The sequence below is a fragment of the Euprymna scolopes genome, chromosome 24 (genome assembly GCF_053919585.1).
Source record: "Euprymna scolopes isolate OS-2025 chromosome 24, ASM5391958v1, whole genome shotgun sequence".
Classification (NCBI taxonomy): domain Eukaryota; kingdom Metazoa; phylum Mollusca; class Cephalopoda; order Sepiida; family Sepiolidae; genus Euprymna; species Euprymna scolopes.
In genome coordinates this window covers 59,561,036-59,573,067 of record NC_136505.1, presented here as the reverse complement: position 1 = coordinate 59,573,067, position 12,032 = coordinate 59,561,036, and the positions used below count along the sequence as shown (strand labels likewise).

At 33.0% G+C, this 12,032-nt stretch overlaps 1 protein-coding gene across 1 annotated transcript in view; it reads left to right on the top strand.

Moving 5' to 3' along the window:
* LOC145246740 (neuronal acetylcholine receptor subunit alpha-10-like) overlaps nt 1-12,032 on the top strand; it is a 550,490-nt gene that overhangs the window by 481,424 nt on the left and 57,034 nt on the right. Inside the window, exon 7 of the mRNA XM_080108500.1 lies at nt 4,505-4,766. Within this exon, the coding sequence (XP_079964626.1) occupies nt 4,505-4,766 (262 nt within the window). The remainder of the gene's footprint in view (nt 1-4,504; nt 4,767-12,032) is intronic.

The window sequence follows — 12,032 nt, the reverse complement described above, 5'->3', positions numbered from 1 at the left end:
AATTCCTATACTATATGACACATGCATCGACTGATATTCACACTGTATTGAATATTCAAGCCTTCAACAATATCTAAGAATTGAGTATATAATGTTAAATTGAATTTTTTTAATATTAATGCTGCAATATTTTAAGTTATGAATTTATTATATTTTTACTAGAATATCTTATCCTTTTCTTTTCCAGTTTTAACAACTAGTCTTTTACTTTTCCTTGTTAATACTTAACCATATTACTTTTCATGCTCGTATTTGTATATTGTAATCCATGATTTTTCCAGGCTTCCAATGCATTCATTTGTTCTTTGTTTAATTTCAGTCTTATTTTTTTTGCCCCCATAAACACATATGTAATAACAATTACAGCACTCGTCTGTTTTCAATAAAATCACCCAATTATCTCCCTTTCATTTTTTTTCATTCTCTGTTTCACTTGTTACTTCTCTTTTCGCGAGAGCTATGAATTGGTAGCAACAGCTGAAGCGACGTGGTTGCTATGGAAACCAGTCATAAAAAGCGTCGCTAACTCCTTACGAATTTTTACGACTTTGAACACCAGTAAACTCATCATAACGTTTGTTTTACTAAACGAAAATTGAAAGAAAAATTTTCACAATATAGCTGAGAAGTTGATCTATAAACTGTGATAATTGTTTGAAATTTGGTCGAGAAATGAGTGAGCGGTGAAACTTTTAAGCCGTTCTAAATGATTAAAACTGCAACTTAACCATATATTCAGACACGGTGGTGTTTGAATGATATCTATCTATCTATCTATCTATCTATCTATATATATATATATATATATATATATATATATATATATATATATATACTGATGTTCTGCGAATGAAACGGCGCGTAAATGTACTGATGCTTTTGTTTTGAAAAGATCATCAACAAAACAAATAAAACCTTCATCGCTGAATGTAGCCCAATGCTCTTATACATGCTCTGTTGTTATATGTTTGGAAGCATCAAGTACTAAAAAATTGTCAGTTTTGTTTTTCACAGAGTTTTTTTTTTATCTTTCTGTTTCTGTTTCTGTTTTTTTTTTTGTTTTTTTTTTTGGTTAAACAAAAAATCTAATATCTTTCCGTTGGGTGAAGGAAGTTTATTTTAGCTACATCCAATATCTTGCTTTAAAAGATATCGTTGCATTAGGTGTGTCAGAAACTTTGTGAACAATATTGAATAATTCGACCCCCTGTTTTGCCAAGCTTTTAACTATTCGAAAAATGTAATTCAAACCATAATTTTTTTTCAATTAAAGGAGCAAGGACCAAGGTTTCATTTAAAAAAAAACAAAGTGATTTAAAAAAAAGGTTTTAAACTTCGGACTTTACAGGTAAATTTCTAAAAAAAAAACACTACTTTTTTGTTTTAAATTTGAATATATTATTTATTGATCTTTTATCTTCAATTTGTGATATATAAAACTTTGGTGAGTAAATTAATTATTTACTTTTTAATAGACATTTCAAAATGGGGGAGCGTGAATTAATTCGACCCCCTGTCTTTCCAAGCTTATAACTACTCGAGAAATGTAATTCAAACCCTAATTATGTTTCAATTAAAGGAGCAAGGACCAAGGTTTCATTTTTTAAAAAAAACACAACGTGGTTTTAAAAAAAAGGTTTTAAACTTCGGACTTTACAGGTAAATTTCTAAAAATCACTACTTTTTTGTTTTAAATTTGAATATATTATTTATTAATCTTTTATCTTCAATTTGTGATATATAAAAATTTGGTAAATTAATTATTTACTTTTTAATAGACATTTCAAAATGGGGGGCGTGAAGTAAAAAAAACGTTTGTCTAAAGTATTATATTCGATTCATTCAAAAAAGCATAAAAATTTCACATTGACCCTGAAAATATCGTAAAAATAGAATCAATAGAAAAATTTTGATAGATTTTTAAAGTTTAAAAATTGAAAAATACTGAACTCATAAAATTCAATTAATTTCATTGCTGTTTCTTTTTAAATAAAAAAAAATAATATTTCTATTACTTTTTATACAACTTTAATAGTTTATTTTAGAAGTATAATCCATAAAGAAAATAAACAACCCACTTTTAAAAGAGAAATTACGAGTGTTTTATATTTTATTCGCAGTTTCTTGTTAGGGGTGTCAAAAATTCCTACAAAAATTCTGATACACCTATCGTTGCATTAGTCAATGGTTCTAGCATGTTTAATTCGAACATTTTTTATTGAAAAAAAGGACTGCGTCACAAATACGAAACTGAAGTCTTTCTTTACATTAAATTGAATTACTTATTTTTTCATACGTTATAATACTTTGTGATGATAAATATTATCGGACTTAATCTTTTTGTTTTACTCTTTGTCGCCATAAAAATGTTGGTGTATCTGAGAAAAAAATTTCACCAAAAGTGCCATAGTAGATAGAGAAGCCGGAAGTAGCCAGATAAGTTTAATTTCACATTCGCAAAGAATCTTAAGCCTCTGCACAGCTAATTTCCTTTAAAAAGTTGTACTAAAATAAATATCGGAAATAGAAAATAAATCACTGTAAACTTGTAAAAGATAATCATCTGTTTATAAATATTGTAAGTGAACAACGTGTTGATAAAATAAAAAAGACGTATTGCAGTAATTTAATTTCACATAAACTCGATGTGAAACTTATTGCAATTCTGGGCATCATTCATGTGTTTTATATGAATCAGATGATTATTTTTAGCGTTCCTTTCTTCGATATCTTTCAAAAAAGGCATCAGATGCTTGCGGGAGGGACCAGGTGAAGATTGTCAGCATCCTTTAGTGAAAGTGTTATTGTAGTACGAACTGGATTCGAAGGTTGCTAGTTCACGTTATTACCCACATAGCCATTTTCACATCTCCCTCGATGTGGGAAGGGAGGTAATGGACTTCTGCAACAAATTTTCATATTTAATCTACATAGGAATTCTCTTAAATTGATATGATAGATGTATATTATAAAGTAAATAAAGAGCAAAATGAATTACTCGCTTTCATATGGCCAACAGTGAGTAAAAAATATTAGAAAACTAATTTTGTTGTTATTCCGTTGCTTATTAGCAAACAAATTGTCCTTGTAAAGGTACACAGACATTTTGTTTGATTGCAAGCAACGGGACAATTCATTGCAACTCGACTATATTTATGAAGTGAGCTGCCATAATAATTAAAAATTTGTAGTGTCGTTTCTGGATTCGGAAAATGTACTTTTATGGTAATAGTAACGTCGTTGCAAAGTGCCAAGAACAGCGCTCACAATTAATATACACGTACTGAAAATGGCGAATGGAAAAAGCTATATAAAAACCTAAATGTTTTTAATAGGTCACCAATGATCAAGAGCTGACTCTACAATAAGTATTTTTGGAACGAAAGCGAGAAAACATGAATTAACGAACAAAACATATTGTTATGTATATATTTATATAAAAAAATTTACAGATATGTAAAATATGTTTCGAAAGACCAAACTTTGTGAGGAAGTTTTAAAGTTCTTGAATAAGAAGTAGACAAAATTTCGTTTAAATGTTCTGTAGTGTGCTTGTGTGCGTTTACCTTCTGGGTAGCTGTACTCCCTGGAGATATATCAGCATGCTTAAAAGTATTTCAGAGTTAGGCATTAAAGTCTTCTAGGATGGGAGTTGTTGAGGTTGAGTGTCACTCGAAAGAATTCTGATTTCTCTTTTATACTAGTTTCTCGCTTCGAATCGACTCGTTAATTTGACGCAAAAGTGTTACTTTTAGATTTTGAAGCGATTTTCATTGGTTGAAAATACTTTGAGTTCACACCTCTCTGTGAAAACTTACTTTCTTTTAAATTGAAGAACAGAGTAAAATTCAATGAAGGGAAGCAATTAAAGCCATTTGCTTTTTAGCATCCGTTCACATCGCATCTCGATGTAAAAAAAAAATTGACTCCAAACTACTATGAAATGAAAAGGAAAGAAGACTTTAGAGTAAACCGAACGAACAAATTAAGAAAAAGTTTAGCTCATATCAGCTCGTTCGTCTCGCACATTAATTTCTAATCTATTACAAATTTTATTGCTTTTTTCACGTTGAGTTCAATGGTTCAAGTTGGCTAAACTGTCCTACCTCTCTTCGCCATTACGTGGGCAGAAAATTCGGATAGTATTTCTTTTTTTATTATTATTATAAAATATAATTAGTGAATGTCTTTTGTTTGTTTATAATTCAACCAGAAATTAGAAAATCGCTGTAAAAGCAAAGGAGTATTTTTATATGCGTTAATCGGACTACTATTGCGATCTTGGTTGTTTCGGCTAATGTAACCTCCCACCTTCTTCAGGTGAATGAATTATCCACCAGGAAACCTTATAGGCCATAGGTTCATTCTCATCTCAAAAGTTGTGAAACCCAACATTTTTAGTTTGCCAGCTTATAAAATACATAGTATATTCCCGATTCAGTTTGTTTGTTCTTTTTCTATTATTATCTGCTATTTCTATATGTTTGTTTTTATTTTTCTGCAGCGCTGATGATTACACAAATGGTTATATGCAGGCCTTAACCATGGTCCATAACGATGGTACAGTGTTTTGGCCACCGATCGTCAAATTACGAAGCACCTGTAATATTGAAATCACTTATTTTCCTTTCGACGATCAAATTTGCCGGATGAAACTCGGCTCGTGGGCTTACGACGGTTACCAGGTGGACGTCCATGACAGCGCCAAAGCAATCGATCTTGATAATTACGTATCGAATGGCGAATGGAAATTAGTCGATGTGAAGGTAAGCTTTGATTTCCCCCCTCCCCCGTTTCGCCTTAAACAAAGCATATTTCCATTGAGGCGTAAGAAGTAATGTGATAGGGCTAGATTTATAGGGTAGCAATTTTGGTTAAGGGGGTTATCAACATGAAGCTTTTTTACATTACATTTAAATTTCTGCATTTTGGTACGGTTATGTGAACAGGTAGCATGAAGAGAAATGTCTAAGGCATGAGTTCCTAGGAAAGAAGTTATTAGATTAGGAATTTTTTTTGGGGGGGGGGCTAAAGATCTCTACAGTTAACAAGGAAGAGGCTGGCTGATAATCGGAATGGTCAAAAATATTTAGATTGAGAGAGTACGTGTGAGGTAAGTTCATTGCAGCAGATCCTGTGGAAGTACTCATACAACAAGCATAGGGATGCAACACTGCGGTGAAACGACAGAGGCTGAAACTTAGCAGACAGTGCGGAGCCTATTATATTAGAAACTCATGTTTTTACCCTGTTCAAAAAAGGCGGGTTAGTGGTTGGTGCAGTAAACCAGATGTGACAATATTACTCCATACGGGGATAAATTAGGGCTTTATAGAGATATAGCATACTGACATACTTGTAAAAACTTATACATATATGTACATACATATGCATATATTATATCTGACTCTGAAACAAATATGTGCATACTAGCAGTTCAGCCTAGCTTTGCTCAGGCCCTATATGCTGTTCATAATTTTATGTGCATATGTATATATATATATATATATATATATATATATATATATATTAAAAAGTTTGACATGTCCAGATAAGCTACATCTAAAATTTCAAGTTTTATGCCCAAAATTGACGGAGGAGTTTGGTAGAGTCTGCAAAGATCAACTCCTTCAACTTTGACATCTTGGCAGCGAAACTTTCACCCAAAAAACTGATTAAAAAGCTTGCTGCATGTCCGAATACCCTTTATGTAAAATTTCAAATGTTTACACCAAAAATTGGCTGAGTAATTTGGTAGAGACCGCAGAGGTCAAATATTTTTAAACTTTGACCTCAATTTTGACCCTCTAACATTTATTTTGGGGGCTCAAATAACATTAAAAACTTTGATCCATGTCCAAGTAACCTACATCTAAAATTTCAAGGGTTTAGACCAAAAATTGACGGAGGAGTTTGGTATAGTTTTAAAGGTTAAATCGTTTAACTTTGACCCCCTTGACAGGTAAATTCCTGGCCGAAAACCGATTAAACAGATTTTCACAAATCTCAATACTCCTCATGTTTAATCTCGAGTCTGTAGACTGAAAATTGACAGAGTTATTAGGTAGGGAAATGTACACACACATACATACGCACAGATATTTTTACTTTTATAGATATACTAGCATTTCGGTCCGGCGTTGTCTGGGTGTTTGGATGTGTCTGTTTAGCAAAAAAAAAAAAGTCGTAGTAGGTAGGCAGGCTCGAACTCGTACCGCGAAGGAGGAAAAGAACAGGAAAAAAAATGACGTTTTTTCTTTTACGACCACCGCCAAAGCGGAAGTGACTTATGTTTAAATTAAGGCTAGAAAATCGAAAGGAGAGGATAACTTTTAAAAATATCGGTGAAAAAAGTGATCCTCCCCCCCTGTAGAAAAGGGCCCAGTTGAAGGTGAAGATATTAATGTTTTTAGCCAATTTTTCGATATTTGTCGTCTGAAAGGTTGTTCAAAACGATACTGATCTTGGTAAAATTCGTCGCCTCTGTCGAAATATTTAGGCAGACATGCAAACATACATACATACATTTATATATTGGTAACTAAAAGTTTTCAACCCAAACCGATTAAAAAGCTTGCCCTATCTCTGAATACCCTTTATGTAAAATTTCAAATGTTTAGACCAGAAATTGTCTGAGTAATTTGATAGAGACCGCAGAGGTCAAATTTTTTTTAAGTTTGACCCCTATTATGATCCCTAAACATTTATTGTTTTGGGCTCAAATGAAGTTATTAAGTTAGATCAATGTTCCAGGAACCTATATCTAAAATTTCAATTGTTTATATCCAAAATTGTCGGAGGAGTTTGGTAGAGTTCTCAAAGGTCAAATCGTTGAACTTTGGCCCCTTAACAGCCAAATTCCTGGTCGAAAACCGATCACATCGATTTTCCCAAATCTCAGTACCCTATATATCAAATTTCGAGTCTGTAAACTTAAAATTAATAGAGTTATTGCGTAGGAAATGTACACACACAGATACACAGATACACAGATACATAGACGCACACACGAATACAGAGACACGTCCACTTTTATATATAGAGAGAGCTAGATATGCATACATATCACGCATATGTCCATTTGAATGCCTACTAGACATTATCCTCGAATGCTTAAGGTCCCTCTGTACAGGGAGTTGTCAGGGCAACCTGGCATAAGGCTACTTCTCCACAAGTAAACTCTGACTAAATATTCCAAATTACATAGTATTCGTAGCCTAAATAAGCCCTCTTCGGTATGGCTAACAAACAGTCCTTTATACTAGGAATAATGCACCTTCTCCAAGTGATGTTACGTCAAGTAAAAGCACGAAGCTGGATACTACACCAGACAATGAGGAATTATTATCTTGGAATCCAGTTAGACCAAGTGACCGCAAGAAAGACATACAATAACATATTTAAATGGTCAATTGAGGAGAGAAAATTATGTTCCCACCTTCTTTACTAACTCAGTTTTTGAGAGGTAAAAGCTCTAATGGAATATGCGAATATCCATGTATCTTATATAGATATCAAGTGTTAGCCCTAAGAAAAGGGGCCCTTGATGTCTGAGAACTTTGAAGTAAAATGAAACAAAACATACATTTGATATATATATTCCAGCAACAATAGGAGCAACTTGGCTCATGAAAAAGAATTTCAAAGACCACTTAGCAAATATAATCGGTGAACCAAATGCGAGATTTTAAAAATTGTACTTTAAAGGGACGCTCAGAATTTTTTAAAGATCTCTAGATTGGAATATATGATATAGGGAGTGAATATTTGTCATCCGGTAGGATGTCTCAATCGCGCTTTGAACAAACTAATAAGGATATTTTTTTTAAACACACATATACACACAATTCCACAAATCTTTTCAAAATATATAAAAATATCCTAACATAATCACGGACATATGAGTCTGTAAATTGTGTAAATAAAAGGGTAGATAATAATTGGAATGAGATATAAGAAATAATGAAGATACTATTAGTAAATAAATAAAGCTACATATGAACTCGGTGTTGCACTTTTACATACTGGGCGTGTATAAACCATTTATACACTCGTGTCGTCATCGTTGTCATCGTGGCTTCGTTATCATGGTTCTTTATTGTCTAAAGAGAGGAAACCACTCGGACGCTGATGTTGAATTTCTAATTAAGCTTATTTAAAATAGAGAACAGTCACAGATACAGACTTTTCTCTTATGCATGGGAGAAAGACGAAAAGGCCGTTTCGCTACATCCGATCTCTATTGAGATCAACTGTCACACCCGTCTTTTCCCCCTTTAGATCTCGCTAGCTAAGAGGTATAAAAAATCCTCGAAAAAACACGTGATTTTGTAGCCACTCTCTTACTGCTTAACTTTTTCGCTCAATTACAGTTTTCATTATGTCACATCGGAGACAATATGTACTCATCCATTAAGACACACGCATACATGCACATATTCATGAATATAGGTACATCTACAAATCACGCATAGAATATATAAGCGTATGGTATCACACCTAAAGCTTAAGTGAAACTAGTTAATTATGGTAGTCCATCCATGTGGATGACGACGTCTTCTCCATCATTTTTTAAATTGATTCTGTGACTCCCTTGGTGACTGTGAAGCCCGATGCGTGATAGAATAAATACATGTACAAAAATATACATACAAGAATATGAAAGAGTGCACACAAGTACGTATAAAGCTATCACACACATACATATATGTGTATATAAAGAATACATACAAGTGGGAAAATGTATGCTGTAGAACCAAAGCTTATTATATACTCTTATTATAAGGGTTATGACAACAGAATATTCTTATCGTTATTTTACGAGTATATACCCGACACAGTTAATAAACTGAGAACCACATCACTCTGTATTAAAAAGGATCCTTATGCCAGGTTGTCCTGAAAAATCTCTGTAGAGAGATACCTTAGACACTCGAGGATAGTGTCTAGTAGATATTTAACTGCATGTACTCTACTGAGTTAAAGAAAGGTGCTAGCTTTGTAACAAAGCGGTGCGCTCCTATTGTAACAGAACATCGACAAAGGAAATCAGCAGCGGCCGTAGATTAGCTGACCAGCGAAAACATTAGCATTAGCAGCCGTTTGCATACAATTAGTTGTAACATGGTTGTTACATGCAAATGCGTACAATTAGTTGTAACGTGGTTGTTACATGCAAATTCGTACAGTTAGTTGTAACATGGTTGTTACATGCAAATGTGTACAATTAGTTGTAACGTGGTTGTTACATGTAAATGCGTACAATTAGTTGTAACGTGGTTGTTACATGCAAATGTGTACAATTAGTTGTAACGTGGTTGTTACATGAAAATGCGTACAGTTAGTTGTAACATGGTTGTTACATGCAAATGTGTACAATTAGTTGTAACGTGGTTGTTACATGCAAATTCGTACAGCTAGTTGTAACATGGTTGTTACATGCAAATGTGTACAATTAGTTGTAACGTGGTTGTTACATGCAAATGCGTACAGTTAGTTGTAACGTGGTTGTTACATGCAAATGTGTACAATTAGTTGTAACGTGGTTGTTACATGCAAATTCGTACAGTTAGTTGTAACATGGTTGTTACATGCAAATGTGTACAATTAGTTGTAACGTGAGTGTTACATGCAAATGCGTACAGTTAGTTGTAACATGGTTGTTACATGCAAATGTGTACAATTAGTTGTAACGTGATTGTTACATGCAAATGCGTACAATTAGTTGTAACATGGTTGTTACATGCAAATGTGTACAATTAGTTGTAACGTGGTTGTTACATGCAAATGCGTACAATTAGTTGTAACGTGGTTGTTACATGCAAATGCGTACAATTAGTTGTAACATGGTTGTTACATGAAAATTTGTACAATTAGTTGTAACGTGGTTGTTACATGCAAATGCGTACAATTAGTTGTAACGTGGTTGTTACATGCTAATGCGTACAATTAGTTGTAACGTGGTTGTTACATGCAAATGTGTACAATTATGTAACGTGGTTGTTACATGCAAATGTGTACAATTAGTTGTAACGTGGTTGTTACATGCAAATGCGTACAATTAGTTGTAACGTGGTTGTTACATGCAAATGCGTACAATTAGTTGTAACATGGGTGTTACATGCAAATGTGTACAATTATGTAACGTGGCTGTTACATGCAAATGCGTACAATTAGTTGTAACGTTGTTGTTACATGCAAATGTGTACAATTATGTAACGTGGTTGTTACATGCAAATGCGTACAATTAGTTGTAACATGGTTGTTACATGCAAATGTGTACAATTAGTTGTAACATGGTTGTTACATGCAAATGTGTACAATTATGTAACGTGGTTGTTACATACAAATGCGTACAATTAGTTGTAACATGGTTGTTACATGCAAATGTGTACAATAAGTTGTAATGTGGCTGTTACTTGCAAATGCATACAATTAGTTGTAACGTCGCTGTTACACTTAAATCATGTCATTACATATCAGACCTCTCGGATCCACATGTTGTCTGGTAGCTTCACAAAGGAACAAAGAAAGAACGAAAGCAAGCAAGAAATAAAAATCCGACTAGGAATTTTCTTAGTGCAAATAAAATACATTTATTCGTGGTGCTCTCAACAATAACGCATTTCATTATCTTAAAAAAAAATCTTTTCACACGCCATATAATATGTGCTTTTTAAAATTTTATTTTACCGCCACCTTGCACTGCCCGTTAGCTAGCGCTTTCTCGCTCTCGGCTTCTATCTAGCCTGGTTCGCAATTTTCTTCTCTGCTCGACCGCGTGCTGTCTATTTTGTTTTTATCTTCTTTTTCCTTCCTGCCACGTCAACCCGTACATTACAACTAATTGTACACATTTGCATGTAACAACCGTTAAAACTAACTGTACGCATTTGCATGTAACAACCACGTTACAACTAATTGTACGCATTTGCATGTAACAACCATGTTACAACTAATTGTATGCATTTGCATGTAACAACCACGTTACAACTAATTGTACTGTGTTGTTTGCGCAATGGAAAAGGAACATGGAAAACGACTTATGTTCATGTCTATGAAATTTCTTATTTCTATTTCATTTTGTTTTAAATGTTATTCCGATAAAATTATAATATAATTTGTACGTTTGCAGAGTGGCCAAGCTTTAGTGAAATATTTACATATTAACTAGAACACGTGACAGCTGATATCTAAATTTGGAATAGACATTAAGGCAGTCGTTATTTTACAAGATAAATCGTGGCTGTCTGTTGTCGGTATTTGTCGTAATTTATCGACAATGAGAGACACAAAAAATATGTTTATAATTCATTGAAGATGGTAAGGTACCGACTGAAATAGTTGGTTTATATTCCATTTATAAAAAACAAAAAACATTCTGGCGTCAAAATTAGAATAATATTTTTTCTAACATATATATATATATATATATATATATATATATATATATATATATATTGACAAAGAAGTCACTAAGGGATCACTAAATGTTTTTTTAACTTATTCTATATCTTTGATTATACTTTAATTGAATTTTAACATGATAGGAGGAAGCCATTGAAAGTTTTATTTGCAAAAAGGAAAGAAAATTTTTAAAAAAATGTTTTTATTTATGAAAAATAACATTTTTGAAAATTGTTTCCATTTTCAGTTTCATAAATTTGTGTCCTTTTCAAAACATTAATCAGAACGTATTTCAGAATCACTCAATTATGATTTTATTCTCAAACTTAATTCCTGGTTCTACTTCAATGATTGTAGAGTTTAAGGTTTACTGATGTAAATTTTTCGTTTGAAACACATCCTACAAGAAAATGGAAACTATTTAATATGTGTTATTTTGCATAAATCAATCCTGTCTCAGTTTTTAAATTTTTTGTAAAGGTTTTGCATGCGCCGGGCAGTATCAAATTACTTGTTTCCGGGCTAATGGTTGTGTGGGGTGTTTGACTCGAGCTTTAAGAGAGTCCAGATTTTGGAGAAATGATAGAATATGTTTTTATTGTGATTTTGTGTGCTCTGAGCATCAG